Source organism: Mustelus asterias, unplaced genomic scaffold, assembly GCF_964213995.1.
Source record: "Mustelus asterias unplaced genomic scaffold, sMusAst1.hap1.1 HAP1_SCAFFOLD_42, whole genome shotgun sequence".
Lineage (NCBI taxonomy): Eukaryota > Metazoa > Chordata > Chondrichthyes > Carcharhiniformes > Triakidae > Mustelus > Mustelus asterias.
Genome location: NW_027590119.1, coordinates 859,307 through 875,976, shown reverse-complemented (window position 1 = coordinate 875,976; position 16,670 = coordinate 859,307). Strand labels below are relative to the sequence as shown.

Here is a 16,670-nt window from a genome sequence, read left to right as displayed (position 1 = left end):
AAAGTGAACATTATCCCCCCCAGACCCGAATATAAAACAGTGAACATTATCCCCCAGACCCGAATATAAAGCAGTGAACATTATCCCCCCCCCCAGACCCGAATATAAAACAGTGAACATTCTTCCCCAGACCCAAATATAAAACAGTGAACATTATCCCCCAGACCCGAATATAAAACAGTGAACATTATCCCCCAGGCCCGAATATAAAACAGTGAACATTATCCCCCCAGACCCGAATATAAAACAGTGAACATTATCCCCCCCAGACCCGAATATAAAACAGTGAACATTACCCCCAGACCCGAATATAAAACAGTGAACAATATCCCCCCCAGACCCGAATATAAAACAGTGAACATTATCCCCCCCAGACCCGAATATAAAACAGTGAACATTGTCCCCCCCAGACCCGAATATAAAACAGTGAACATTATCCCCCAGACCCGAATATAAAACAGTGAACATTATCCCCCCCAGACCCGAATATAAAACAGTGAACATTATTCCCCCCAGACCCGAATATAAAACAGTGAACATTATCACCCCCAGACCCGAATATAAAACAGTGAACATTATCCCCCAGACCCGAATATAAAACAGTGAACATTATCCCCCCCAGACCCGAATATAAAACAGTGAACATTATCCCCCAGACCCGAATATAAAACAGTGAACATTATCCCCCCCAGACCCGAATATAAAACAGTGAACATCATCCCCCCCAGACCCGAATATAAAACAGTGAACATTATCCCCCCCAGACCCGAATATAAAACTGAACATTATCCCCCAGACCCGAATATAAAACAGTGAACATTATCCCCCAGACCCGAATATAAAACAGTGAACATTATCCCCCCCAGACCCGAATATAAAACAGTGAACATTATCCCCCCCAGACCCGAATATAAAACAGTGAACATTATCCCCCAGACCCGAATATAAAACAGTGAACATTATCCCCCCCAGGCCCGAATATAAAACAGTGAACATTATCCCCCAGACCCGAATTTAAAACAGTGAACATTATCCCCCCCAGACCCGAATATAAAACAGTGAACATTATCCCCCCCAGACCCGAATATAAAACAGTGAACATTATCCCCCAGACCCGAATATAAAGCAGTGAACATTATCCCCCCCCCCAGACCCGAATATAAAACAGTGAACATTCTTCCCCAGACCCAAATATAAAACAGTGAACATTATCCCCCAGACCCGAATATAAAACAGTGAACATTATCCCCCAGGCCCGAATATAAAACAGTGAACATTATCCCCCCAGACCCGAATATAAAACAGTGAACATTATCCCCCCCAGACCCGAATATAAAACAGTGAACATTACCCCCAGACCCGAATATAAAACAGTGAACATTATCCCCCCCAGACCCGAATATAAAACAGTGAACATTATCCCCCCCAGACCCGAATATAAAACAGTGAACATTATCTCCCAGACCCGAATATAAAACAGTGAAAATTATCCCCCAGACCCGAATATAAAACAGTGAACATTATCACCCAGACCCGAATATAAAACAGTGAACATTATCCCCCCAGACCCGAATATAAAACAGTGAACATTATCCCCCCCAGACCCGAATATAAAACAGTGAACATTATCCCCCAGACCCGAATATAAAACAGTGAACATTATCCCCCCCGGACCCGAATATAAAACAGTGAACATTATCCCCGCCAGACTCAAATATAAAACAATGAACATTATCCCCCCCAGACCCAAATATAAAACAGTGAACATTATCCCCCAGACCCGAATATAAAACAGTGAACATTATCCCCCAGACCCGAATATAAAACAGTGAACATTATCCCCCCCAGACCCGAATATAAAACAGTGAACATTATCCCCCCCAGACCGAAATATAAAACAGTGAACATTATCGCCCCCATACTTGAATCCAAAATTGTCCTGATGGATTCAGACAGCATTATCACAATATTCCAAATGTGTTTTTTCCAGGAATAGATTCAGCGCCTGCATCACTGGAGGCCTGAGATACTCTCCTCAAACTCGGCTCATGTGAGGAATCCCTCCAATGAGGCTCAGGAATGCGCCAACCAGAGTCACGTGACAACCAAGTGTGTAACTGAACAAACTACCGCAACGTTGAAGATGTGTTTCAGTGTGAAATGATTTGTTTAACCTGTTGCTTCAGATTTGAGAGAAAATGTCCCTTTCTGGGGTAATTTGACCTTGACCCAGGCACTTTTCAGATCTGAAAGTGATGGCCTTTAGCACAATCACAAGGCTGCACAAAACAGAGGGAACACTAATCTGTTTCATTCTGCAACTATGTCGTGGTTACACGGGTGATACTTTCCACTAATTAGCTGCCAGCACCATGCAGACGCGATGACAACGGATGAATGAACACCGCTCGACAATCACCAGGCAAGACTGTTCTCCTCCTGTGGGGGAGCACTTCAGCAGTCACGGGCATTCAGCCTCTGATCTTCGGGTAAGCGTTCTCCAAGGTGGCCTTCATGACACACGACAACGCAGAGTCGCTGAGCAGAAACTGATAGCCAAGTTCCGCACATGAGGACGGCCTAAACCAGGAACTTGGGTTTATCACACTATCAGTAACCCCCACAGCTTGCCTGGACTTGCAAAATCTCACTGGCTGTCCTGTCTGGAGACAATACACATCTCTTTAACCTGTGCTTAATGCTCCCTCCATCTCTTTAACCTGTGCTTAATGCTCCCTCCACTCACATTGTCTGTATCTTTAAGACCTGGCTGGCTGTAGAGATTCGCATTCTAATCAGCATTCTGTAACTTGATTTCCGTGTCTCTGTGCCCTGCTTGAGAGCAGATTTCCACTCCATCTGACGAAGGAGCAGCGCTCCGAAAGCTAATGGTATTTGCTACCAAATAAACCTGTTGGACTTTAACCTGGTGTTGTTCAATCTCTTACTATGAATATCTTTGCCAGTGCAGTGCCGGGTCCTGTTGAGAGTTCCTGAATTAAAAAAATCACATATGGTGCATTCAAAAAGGGACACAGCAACCCTGAAAATCAGTGACATTTCAGAACATTAAACTTCAGCCAGTTGTAGTGATTGTTAATGTCAGCAGAAACAAACCAAATATTGTCAGACTATCAATCCTGGATGTGATTAACAGCAGCAGTAACTGCAAAATCCAACTCCTGCAGGCAATTGTGAACTTACAGATGTGTCAGCAAGTGGGATGACCGAGTGTATCCCTTCCCACACACAGAGCAGGTGAATGGCCTCTCCCCAGTGTGGGTGAGCTCGTGTAAATGCAGGCTGCCAGACTGAGTGAATCCCTTCCCACACATGGAGCAAGTGAATGGTCTCTCCCCAGTGTGAGTGCGTTGATGTGCAGTGAGGATTGATAACTGCCTGAAACTCTTTCCACAGTATGTGCAAATAAATGGCTTCTCCTCAGTGTGAATTCACTGATGTGACAGGAGGCCGGATGAATTGGTGAATTCCCTCCCACACGTGGAACAGGTGAACGGCCTTTCCCCAGTGTGAACTCGCCTGTGTGCACTGAGGTTGGATGAAGACCTGAACCTCTTTCCACAGGAAGTGCAGCTGAACGGTCTCTCCTCTGTGTGAACTCGCTGGTGTGACAGCAGGTTAGATGACAGAGTGAATCTCTTACCACACACAGAACAGGTGAATGGCTTCTCTCCTGTGTGAATTCGCTGGTGTGACCAAAGACCGGATGGCCCAGCAAAATCCTTCCCACACAAGGAGCAGGTGAACGATCTCTCCCCAGTGTGAACTCGCTGATGTGCACTGAGGTTGGATGAACATGAGAACCCCTTTCCACAGGTGGAGCAGCTGAACGGCCTCTCCTCAGTGTGAATTCGCTGGTGTAACAGCAGGTGGGATGAGGTAGTGAATCCTTTCCCACACACAGAACAGATGAATGGCCTCTCTCCAGTGTGACTGTGTCTATGGTTTTCCAGCAAGTATGGATAATTGAATCCTTTACCACAATCATCACATTTCCATGGTTTCTCCATTTTCCCAGCCCCAGTGTGACCGTGTCGATGGGTTTCCAACCGGGATGGATGATTGAATCCTTTACCACAATCCTCACATTTCCACGGTTTGTCCACGGTGCTGGTGTCCTTCTGTCTCTCCAGGTTGGATGATTAGTTGAAGCCTCATCCACATATACACCATGTGTATGGTTTCTCCCCACTGTGAATGGTGTGATGTTTTTCAGGCTGTGTTACTGGTTAAAGCTCGATTCACAGTCAGTTCACTGGAGTGTGTGTGTGTATGTGTGTCTCAGTTCTTTTTCTGTCACATTGAATTTTGAAATTTTCTCCCACTGACAAAACAGGGAATGATTTCTCCCTCCACTGTCAAAAGCAATCATATTCAGGTCATGATGAATCGAATGGCTCTGTCAGACTTTGATCTGAAGTTTAGTTTCAGTTTCCTGTCTGTGAATCCTCCTCTTGTAGTTCCCTGCAAAAAGAGTTTTAAAAAATTACTTGAGAACAGACAATTTCAGTTTCCACGAAACATTTCTCCATCTTATTTATCTTGAGCTGTAATCCCCATCCCACACTCTCTATTGTCCCTGAGCTGAAATCAAACTCATTGTCCCATCTCCACTCTGAGCCCAGCTCCCTCTCCCTCCAGCTGGATTCAGTCCTCCAGACCATGTACAGATTGAGAGTACAATCAAGGAGTCAATTATTTTCCTTCCAAGGCAGGGGACGTGCAGCCCCACTGACTCTGTTGTTACCACAATAGTCACATGTGCTCTGCTCACCAATGAAACACCACGGTGACCATTAACATGGGCCTGTTCCGAGGAAAGGCTCCATTTTATTTGTGCCACAACACCAGGGGAATGACCTCCTGCACAGGCACAAAGGTATCATCAGTCACAGAAAATAATTGCAGCTGGTGTCTCAAACCTCATTTTACCATTTGCTCCCAGACATTCTCAATTCAATTTTGAAATGCAAACTGAAATCTGGCATTATGGGGTAAATTAAAAACACATTTTAATGGTCATTTTCAGATTGACTATTCCCGAGAACTAATTCCCAAGTCAGTAAATTAAAATTCTCATCAGCAATGTAGGCGGCACAGTGGTTAGCACTGCTGCCTCACAGCTCGATTTCCAGCTTGGGTCACTGTCCGTGTGGAGTCTGCCCGTTCTCCCCATGTCTGCCTGGGTTTTCTCCAGATGCTCCGGTTTCTTCCCATCGTCCAAAGATGTGCCAGTTAGGTGCATTGGCCATGCTAAATTGCCCCTTAGTGTCCTGGGATGAGTAGGTTAGAGGGATTAGCAGGTTACATATGTGGGGTTACCGGAATAGGGCCTAGGTGGGATTGTTGCCAGTGCAGACTCGATGGGCCGAATAACCTCCTTCAGCACTGTAGAGATTCTATGAAATACATTGGGAGAATTGCTATTTTAATGGGTATTTTCTCTCCTGGTCACTGCAGGGAGCTGCAGCTTTTTACTGGGGCTGTTGGGGCCTCCAGCGGGTGTTTATGAATCCTCCCCGCCCACCTGGCCCTGTTCCTGGGAGGGAGGGAGAAGCCCCGCAGCTGCAAACCAGGGAGCTGACAATGATTCTGAAGGGTTTGCGGATCCACAAAGTGTTTCCAAATCCTCCCAGCCACCGCCTAACGCTGACTCCGCTTCTCCGAGACAAACAAGCGCCAAGGACAGCAATGACACTGCGCATGCTCCACATCACAATGCCCGGGGACTGATTGACGGCAGCTCCCGACCAATAGGAAGAGGGGGCGGGACTGGAGGACCGAGCGTGAGCGGCAGGTCCTCCAACCAATCGGCGTGAACGAGGGGCGGGACTGGAGGACCGAGCGGGAGCGGCTGGTCCTCCAACCAATCAGAGTGGATGAGGGGCGCGACCTGAAGCATGCGCAGTGCGGGTAATGGCGACGGACAGACTGATGGTTTTAACTCGGAAGCGAGATCAATACGAGGTAGAGGGCGGCGCGCGGGGAATGATAAATGTGGCGGGTGGGTGGAGAGACTTTGTAAACATGTTGTTCAAACCCAAACCCCGGAAATGAACTTCCCGGTCCCCCCCTTTGTACCAAATGGAGCGGCAGCTTGTAGTGTTAGACCCGGGCTGACTGCCGCCATTGAGGCTGCATATGGGAGGCCGGCAGGGATTGTTGTCGGAGAGTGAAGCCCTGGCGTCACAATGGAATGGGTGAGGGTGTGACGTCACAATGGAATGGGTGGCAGTGTGACATCACTATGGAATGGGTGAGAGTGTGACGTCACAATGGAATGGTTGAGAGTGTGACGTCACAATGGAATGGGTGAGGGTTCCAGATGAGCTGAGACTGGGCTGGAGTCGGGCGATGGCACTGACATGTGGCCCGGTGGCACAGTGGTTAGTGCAGCTGCCTAACAGCGCCAGGGACCCGGGTTCAATTCCAGCCTCGGGTTGCTGTCTGTGCAGAGTTTCTACATTCTCCCCGTGTCTGTGTGGGTTTCCTCCGGGTGTTCCGGTTTCCTTCCACAGTCCAAAGATGTGCCGGTTAGACGGATTGGCCATGATAAATTGCCACTTGGTATCAGGGGGATTAACAGGTAAATATGTGGATAGGGCCTGCATGGGATTTTTGTCAGTGCAGGCTCGATCGGCTGAATGTCCTCCTTCTACACTGTACTTTATTATTCATTATTGTTAATTAATTACTATTAATGCTTCTATGAATGAAGGTGGTCTTGATGATGATGTGGACATGTGGCTGGAAGCTCATCTTGGGATGAACTATTTCACCCTGGTTGTGAACAGTCGGGTTCAGCCTCAGACAGTTGCCAGGAGGAGAGATAAAGTTGTTGGCGAGGGAGTGGAGTTTGTAGTGGGGACTGAACACAATGGGTTCAGTCTTCCCAGTATTTAAATGAAATAAATTTCTGTTCTTTCAGTACTGGATGTCAGACAAGTCAGGATGGTGTGTGGGTTGGAGAGGAACTTGGAGCTGATGGTGTTCACAGGGTTTGGAAATTCTGTCAAAGTTCCTGTTGAGTTGTAGATGTATAAAATCTCTCTCCTCACCTCCGGCCTCTCCTACTTGTCTCTGTTTCCACTCAGAGTGTGGAGATGCCGGCGTTGGACTGGGGTAAGCACAGTAAGTAATCTCACAACACCAGGTTAAAATCCAACAGGTTAATTTAGTAGCATAAGCCACAGGCTTTCGGAGCGCTGCCCCTTCATCAGGTGAGTGGGAGTTCTGTTCACAAACAGGGCATATAAAGACACAAACTCAATTTACAAGATAATGGTTCGAATGCGAATTTACAGGTAATCAAGTCTTAAAGGCACAGACAATGTGAGTGGAGAGAGGGTTAAGCACAGGTTAAAGTGATGTATATTGTCTCCAGCCAGGACAGTGGGTGAGATTTTGCAAGCCCAGGCAAGTCGTGGGGGTTACAGATAGTGTGACATGAACCCAAGATCCTGGTTGAGGCTGTCCTCATGTGTGATTGACAGATCCATGCTCACTGCTTCCTGTCCTGGACGCAGAGAGCTGAAAATCTCCATGCAGGCTGCCAGACAGATAAATGTCTACATTACTGGAGTAAAAATGTGTGGAATATACAGACCAAATTCACTTCATTCCCTACAGTTGCTGCAAGTCCCCAATTTCCCCCAGAATGAGAAAAGAAATGGAAAGGGGGAAACATTGATTTCCTCCCAGATGTTGCCCAGAGGAGGAAGTTTCACTCTGAAGCTCATTGGACAACTTGCGCATTGTGACGCCACGATAGAGTCCTCCCTGAATCAGCCAATAGGAATCACTGTGCTCCGCGGTGATGTCTCCGGGTTCCAGTGCACAGGCCCGGGCGCGCGGACCCGGGAGCCCCGCCCCCACCCATTGTTCCCCTCCCCCTACACCACATCGAGCCAAGGTTTCCAGGCACCGGCTGACGGCCCTGGCCAGAGCGAGAAGCCGCTCGGTGAGCTCCCCCTCCCCCCCGGCCCGGGACTGCGCATGTGCGAGGGAGAGGGGAAGCTGCGCATGTGCGGGGGAGAACCCACCCTCTGATCTTCATGCTGAGGTGTTGACCAATGGGAAGAGTTGGAGGACCGGAAGGACTCCGGTCTTCCAGCTAATCAGAGCGTGGACTTTGTGTGAATGAAGATTGATCTTCAGACAGACTCAAACTTCCTACCCTTAAAAGAGGCCAACATTTGTGAGTGAAACACTTTCTTTTCAACCCCCTTTCCATTTCTTTTCTCATTCTGGGGAAATTAGGGACTTGCAGCAACTGAAGGGAAAGGAAGTGAATCCAGGGAAGGTGCAGACTCTGGAAAGGTTGGCCCAGGTCTCTCTCTCTTTTCAGCTTTTGGGGAATGAGAGAGGAAAGAATGTTCCAATGAAATTGTCTGTTCTGAATTTCTATCCTGTACTGACACTGATGACTTTTGTAAACTCATTTTACAGGACATTGAAAGAGGAATCACAGGCTGAAATCTCAAACGCCACGTCTCGATCTGACAGAGTCATATTCCTTGGGAGCTGAATATCATCGGACTTTGAATCCAGAAGGAGAAATGATTGTCCAGTCTGTCGATTTGAAAAGATTTGAAATGTCAGTGTGAGTGAAAATGCATCAACACACTGCCACACTCGAGTGAGTGTGTTCCAATGCACTGACTAAAGAGCTTTAACCAGTTACACAGTCTGAATAAATATCACACCATTCACAGCGGGTAGAGACTGTAATCTTGTTCTGTGTGTGGATGAAGTTTCAACTAATTGTCCACTCAAGAGAGAGGTAAGGACACCTGCACCATGGAGAAACCATGGAAATGTGCGGACTGTGGGAAGGGATACGGAACCCCATCAGAGCTGGAAACTCATCGGCGCAGCCACACTGGAGAGAGGCCGTTCATCTGCTCTCCGTGTGGGAAGGGATTCAGTCAGGTTTCCAACCTGCAGAGACACCAGCGAGTTCACACTGGAGAGAGGCCATTCACCTGCTCTCAGTGTGGGGAGGGATTCACTCAGTCATCTCACCTGCAGACACACCAGCGAGTTCACACTGGAGAGAGGCCATTTACCTGCTCTCAGTGTGGGAAGGGATTCACTCGGTTATCCAGCCTGCAGATACACCAGCGAGTTCACACTGGAGAGAGGCCGTTCACCTGCTCTCAGTGTGAGAAGGAATTCACTCATTTATCCAGCCTGCAGTCACACCAGCGAGTTCACACTGGGGAGAGACCATTCACCTGCTCTCAGTGTGGGAAGGGATTCACTCAGTCATCTCACCTGCAGACACACCAGCGAGTTCACACAGGGGAGAGGCCATTCACCTGCTCTCAGTGTGGGAAGGGATTCACTCAGTCATCCCACCTGCAGACACACCAGCGAGTTCACACTGGGGAGAGGCCATTCACCTGCTCTCAATGTGGGAAGGGATTCACTCATTCATCCAGCCTGCGGACACACCAGCGAGTTCACACTGGGGAGAGACCATTCACCTGCTCTCAGTGTGGGGAGGGATTCACTCAGTCATCCACCCTGCAGAAACACCAGCGAGTTCACACTGGGGAGAGGCCATTTACCTGTTCTCAGTGTGGGAAGGGATTCATTCAGTTATCCAGCCTACAGAGACACCAGCGAGTTCACACTGGGGAGAGGCCATTCACCTGCTCTCAGTGTGGGAAGGGATTCACTCAGGTATCCAACCTGCGGGCACACCAGCGAGTTCACACTGGGGAGAGGCCATTCACCTGCTCTCAGTGTGGGGAAGGATTCACTCAGTCATCCAGCCTGCTGACACACCAGCGAGTTCACACCGGGGAGAGACCATTCACCTGCTCTCAATGTGGGAAGGGATTTACTCAGTTATCCAACCTGCAGACACACCAGCGAGTTCACACTGGGGAGAGGCCGTTCACCTGCTCTCAGTGTGGGAAGGGATTCACTCGGTCATCCGACCTGCAGGCACACCAGCGAGTTCACACTGGGGAGAGACCCCCATTCACCTGCTCTCAGTGTGGGAAGGGATTCACTCGGCCATCCAATCTGCAGAGACACCAGCAAGTTCACACTGGGGAGAGACCGTTCACCTGCTCTCAGTGTAGAAAGGGATTCACTCTGTCATCCCACCTGCAGACACACCAGCGAGTTCACACTGGGGAGAAACCCCCATTCACCTGCTCTCAGTGTGGGAAGGGATTCACTCGGTCATCCAATCTGCAGACACACCAGCGAGTTCACACTGGGGAGAGGCCATTCACCTGCTCTCAGTGTGGAAACGGATTCACTCAGTTATCCAGCCTGCGGTCACACCAGCGAGTTCACACTGGGGAGAGGCCGTTCACCTGCTCTCAGTGTGGGAAGGGATTCACTCGGTCATCCGACCTGCGGGCACACCAGCGAGTTCACACTGGGGAGAGGCCATTCATCTGCTCTCAGTGTGGGCAGGGATTCACTCAGTTATCCAACCTGCGGGCACACCAGCGAGTTCACACTGGGGAGAGGCCGTTTACCTGCTGTGTGTGTGGGAAGGGATTCACTCAACTATCCAACCTGCAGAGACACCAGCGAGTTCACACTGGGGAGAGGCCGTTCACCTGCTCTGTATGTGGGAAGGGATTCAGAGTTTCATCCGAGCTGCTGAGACACCAGCAAGTTCATGAGTGATGACAGGGGTTGGATTCTGCTGTTATTGTTTCTGCTCTCAGTTGCCTCCAGGACTGCATTTTGTTCATTCTCACAGTTGGTCAATGGGAAGGGTCAGAGGGTTTCTTTGTGCTGGACTGGCTGGTCTCAGCCTCCAGTGGCCTGATGCTCTTTGAGTCTTTTTGCGAATAGCTGGTTTCAAATGTCATAAGGATCACAGAGTGACAGGGTGTCAGGAAGTTTAGAGATATTTAGTCAGAAGAAAACAGAAGTTGGCAGTGCAAAGGTACATTTCTGAATGGAGGGCTGTGACAAGTGACATTCCTCAGGGATCAGTGCTGGGACTTTTGCTGTTTGTAATATATATAAATGATTTGGAGGAAAATGTAACTGGTTTGATTGGTAAGTTTGTGGACGACACAAAGGTTGGTGGAATTGCAGATAGCAATGGGGACCGGCAGAGGATACAGCAGGATATAGATCAGTTGGAGACTTGGGCGGAGAGATGGCAGATGAAGTTTAATCCGGACAAATGTGAGGTAATGCATTTTGGAAGGTCTAATACAGATGGGAAATATACAGTAAATGCAGAACCCTTAAGAGTATTCATAGGTAGAGGGATCTGGGTGTACAGGTGCACAGGTTATTGAAAGTGGCAATGAGGTGGAGAAGATAATCAAGAAGGCATATGGCATGCTTGCCTTCATCGGCCGGGGCATTGAGTTTAAAAATTGGCAAGTCATGTTGCAGCTTTATTGAACCTTAGTTAGACCGCACTTGGAACCTCGTGTTCAATTCTGGTCACCACACTGCCAGAAGGATGTGGAGGCTTTGGAGAGGGTACGGAAAAGATTTACCAGGATGTTGCCTGGTGTGGAGGGCATTAGCTATGAGGAGAGGTTGGAGAAACTTGGTTTGTTCTCACTGGAGCAATGGAGGTTGAGGGGCGACCTGATAGAAGTCTCCAAGATTCTGAGGGTCATGGACAGAGTGGATAATCAGAAGCTTTTTCCCAGGGTGGAAGAGTCAATTACTAGGGAGACAGGTTTAAGGTGCGAGGGGCAAGGTTTAAAGGAGATGTACAAGGCAGGTTTTTTACACAGAGGGTGGTGGGTGCCTGGAACTCGTTGCCGGGGAAGGTAGTGGAAGCAGATACGATAGTGACTTTTAAGATGTGTCTTGACAAATATATGAATAGCATAGGAATAGAGGGATATGGTCCCCAGAAAGGTAGGGGGTTTTAGTTCAGACGGGCAGCATGGTTGCTACAGGCTTGGAGGGCCAAAGGGCTTGTTTCTGTGCTGTAATTTTCTTTGTTCTGTTTGGAACATCCCAGATGTCCATCCAATTTCCTTTTTAATTGTTTATTTTCTCCACTTCCTCCACCCTCGTAGGCAGCGAGTTTCAGGTCATTACCATTCGCTGCATCAGAATATTCTTCCTCACATCTCCCCCCCCGCCCCGTCCCTTGCATCTCTGACCCAAAACAAGAAATCTGTGTCCCCCTCGTCCTTGTCCCATCAGCTAATAGGAACAGCTTTTCTTTGTCCACCTTATCTAAACCTGTCAGAATCTTGTCCACCTCTATCAAATCTCCCCTCAACCTCCTTTGCTCCAAGGAGAACAACCCCAGCCTGACATCGACAATAAAGAACAAACTAACAGAATATGTTACTGTCTGAAATCAAATGGGAATGTTTAACTTCTATTTTAAAGATATTGTGAATATATTGTCCTGGATAATAAAGGAATTGAAATAACTCACCTTGGGTGTGGTTGAATGGAATATACCAATCTGATATCCACCTACAGTCTAGTGAAAGTCTGGAATATGTACAAAGAACAATACAGCACAGGAACAGGCCCTTCGGCCCTCCAAGCCTGCACCGATCATGTGCTCCTAACTGGACCATCCGTTTGTATCCCTCTATTCCCAGTCTGTTCATGTGGCTATCTAGATAAGTCTTAAATGATCCAAGCGTGTCTGCCTCAACCACCTTGCTTGGTAGTGCATTCCAGGCCCCCACCACCCTCTGTGTAAAATACGTCCCCCGCATATCTGTATTGAACCTTGCCCCCCTTACCTTGAACTTGTGACCCCTTGTGTTTGTCATTTCTGACCTGGGAAAAAGCTTCCAACTGTTCACCCTATCTGTGCCCTTCATAATTTTATAAACTTTTATTAGGCCGCCCCTCAACCTCTGTCTTTCCAGGGAGAACAACCCTAGTTTACTCAATCTCTCCTCATAGCTAATACCCTCCATACCAGGCAACATCCTGGTAAACCTTTTCTGCACTCTCTCCAAAGCCTCCACATCCTTCTGGTCGTGTGGCGACTGGAACTGGATGCAGTATTCCAAATGTGGCCGAACCAATGTTCTATATAACTGCAACATCATATGCCAACTTTTATACTCTATGCCCCATCCAAAAATAGCGAGCATGCCATATGCCTTCTTCACCCCCCTTTCCACCTGTGTTGCCACCTTTAAGGTTCTGTGGACTTGCACATCCAGATCCCTCTGCGTGTCTATACTCCTGATGGTTCTGCCATTTATTGTATAGCTCCCCCTGCATTAGATCTACTAAAATGCATCACTTCGCATTTATCTCGATTAAATTCCATCTGCCATTTCTCTGTCCAATTTTCCAGCCTATCTACATCCTGATGAATTCTCTGACAATGTTCATCACTATCCGCAACTCCAGCAATCTTTGTGTCGTCCGCAAACTTACTAATCAGACCTGCTACATCTTCTTCCAAATCATTTATATATATCACAAACAGCAGAGGTCCCAGTACACAGCCCTGTGGAACACCACTAGTCACAGACCTCCAATCAGAAAAAGACCCCTCCACTGCTACCCTCTGTCTTCTATGGCCAAGCCAGTTCTGTACCCATCTCGCTAGTTTGCCTTTGATCCCGTGAGATTTAACCTTTTGCACCAGCCTGCCATGAGGGACCTTGTCAAATGCTTTACTAAAATCCATGCAGACGACATCCACGGCCCTTCCCTCGTCAGTCCTTTTTGTCACCTCCTCAAAAATCTCAACCAAATTTGTGAGGCATGACCTCCCTCGCACAAAACCATGTTGTCTATCGCTAATGAGATTATTCAGTTCTAAATGTGTACAGATCCTATCTCTAAGAATCTTCTCCAACAATTTCCCTACCACGGACGTCAAGCTCACTGGCCTATAATTACCCGGGTTATCCTTGCTACCCTTCTTAAATAACGGGACCACATTTGCTATTCTCCAATCCTCTGGGACCTCACCTGTGTCCAATGAAGAAACAAAGATTTCTGTTAGAGGCCCAGCAATTTCATCTCTTGTCTCTCTCAGTCACTGGAAGTCCCTTCCTAACAGCACTGTGGGTGTATGTACACCTTAGGCATTGCAACAGTTCAAGAAGGCACCCTTGGGGTTGACCATGGCCAAGGCAGCTACATACAGCCACATATTGTGTTATAATTGAAGGACTGCAGATTGAATGTGAGGCATTGTGGGACTGGACTATCTTGACCATATTCCTGTGACTGCCCGGAAATTCATGTGTCTATTTTAGTTTATAATTGAGGATTTCTGGGAAGTTAATTGTGGAAATATTAAGCACAGCCTGGAGGAATTTGGAATAACTGAGAGTTTTATCCCCAGATAAAGAACAAAGATTTTGCTGGTGGTAATGTGTTTGGGATTTTAAATCACCAAAGACAAGATGTTGCCTCTAAAATCAGTCATTGTGGGTTAGCTTAAAAAAGGTGAAGTTATCGTGAAGGATCTTGGATCTTATTTTAATCAAGGAGTTGTGAGCTTGTAGTGCTCTGTCGCTTTAAGAAGCTATCGCTGCGAGAGAGAATGCTGAGGATTCATTGTTTGAAATTTACCAGCTGTGAGAATCTGTGTGTTTTGTTTGTTTTATGTGGATGTTTGTAGATGTGTTTTATCATTATTTTGGGCTACATTTGTTCAGGTTTATCTTTCTGGAGAATTAACCTTACCGTGAGTCTTTAATTAAAGGCATTTTTGGAAGTTTAAAAACAGGATCACAAGAACGCTTAAGTAATTAATTTTGGTTATTGTTGTTGTAAAGCACATGTTAAGTTTCTCTGTTTGTGTGTGGATGATATTTGTGGGATGAACGCTTCAAGCTTTGAGGTTTTCTGTCTGTGATTTAAATCAAACAGATTTTTAAAAAAGGAAGTGTGATCAATAAAACCATTTTTTGTTCAGAAGTTATGAACCTGGAGCCATATTTACTGGCCAGAGACAGGATTCCAGGATATTTTACGAAACATGTGGGAATTTTAATCCGGATACAAATCACCCATGTGAGAATGAGAGTTTTAATTTGTAATGATTATTTAAAATTTGACACGTGAAATGATTCTGACCAATCCTGTGTTGGATTGATCTTGGGTTAAACTTCCTGTCAGGTCCAAAGATTTATTCCTGACGCAAGTAACACAAAGAAAAGGAAAATTCTGGAATTGGATACTGAAGCAAAGAGTTTATAAAGAGAGATTATTAATAAGAAATGTTCCCAGACCATGTGGTCATTAGATTAAAACAAAGGAAGAGTGCTGACGTCCATTTGAGAACTTTTAATCCAAACCAATTCTAACTAAGGGAGTCGATGTACAAAGAAAGCCCAAGAAAGACCCCCCTCCCCCACCCTCCCCCCCTCCCCTCCCCTCCCCCCTCCCCCCTCCCCTTCCCTCCCCCCCCTCCCCCTCCCCCCCCTCCCCCTCCCCCTCCCCCCCTCCCCCTCCCCCTCCCCCCCCTCGCCCCCCTCCCCCCCCCTCCCTCGCCCCCCTCCCCCCCCCTCCCTCCCCCCCCCTTCCCCCCTAGAGACATAGATCTGTCTGGCAGCCTGCATGGAGATTTTCAGCTCTCTGTGTCCAGGACAGGAAGCAGTGAGCACGGATCTGTCAATCAGCCTCAATCAGCACCTTCAGGAGAATTGGGAGGGTGAATATTAGATACAGCAGAGTGAGAATGGAGGGAGAGTGTGTGGGATGGAGATTCACAGCTTTGGGGAATGAGAGAGGAAAGAATGTTCAATAGAAACGAGAATTGTCTGTTCTGAATTTCTAATCTGTACTGACACTGATGCATTTTATAAACTCCTTTCACAGAACATCAGAAGGTGAGGATTTACAGACAGAAATCTCGAACAAATGTCATGTCAAATTCCGACAGTCATTCAGTTCATCTGGACCTGAATACCATCCGCCTTTCAATCTAAGAGGAGAAATATTTTTCTGTTCTGTCTGCTTCAGACTTTTTTTTCGCATAAATGTGACTGGAAAAATGCCGAGACACACATATACCCGAGTGAGAGTGTTCCAGTGCACTGAGTGTGGAAAGAGCTTTAAACAGTTACACAGCCTGAAAATACATCGCAGCATTCACAGTGGGGAGAGACTGTACCCGTGTTCTGTGTGTGATTTAACTGATTGTTTAACCTGGAGAGTCACAAGGACATCCGCACCATGGAGAAAGCGTGGAAATGTGGGGACTGTGGGAAGGGATTCAATTACCCATCTCTGCTGGAAACTCATCGCCGCAGCCACACTGGGGAGAGACCGTTCACCTGCTCTGATTGTGGGAAAGGATTTACTCAGTTATCCACCCTGCGGACACACCAGCGAGTTCACACTGGGGAGAGACCGTTCACCTGCTCTCAGGGTGGGGAGGGATTCTCTCGGTTATCCGACCTGCGGATACACCAGCGAGTTCACACTGGGGAGAGGCCGTTCACCTGCTCTCAGTGTGAGAAGCGATTCACTCAATTATTCAGCCTGCAGATGCACCACCGAGTTCACACTGGGGAGAGGCCCTTCACCTGCTCTCAATGTGAGAAGTGATTCACTCAGTTATCCAGCCTGTGGATACACCAGCAAGTTCATACTCAGGAGAGACCATTCATCTGCCCTCAGTGTGCGAAGGGATTCAGAGCTTCATCTGCCCTGCTGAGACACCAACAAGTTCACGAGTGATTCCAGGGGTT

General features: G+C 47.5%; 1 protein-coding gene across 1 annotated transcript in view; it reads left to right on the top strand.

The window, feature by feature from the left end:
- LOC144482708 (uncharacterized) overlaps window positions 1-16,659 on the top strand; it is a 41,961-nt gene extending 25,302 nt beyond the window's left edge. The window contains 2 exon segments of the mRNA XM_078201550.1: window positions 8,977-10,673; window positions 16,230-16,659. Of these exon segments, the coding sequence (XP_078057676.1) occupies window positions 8,977-10,673; window positions 16,230-16,659 (2,127 nt within the window).
- Window positions 16,660-16,670: the final 11 nt, after the last annotated feature.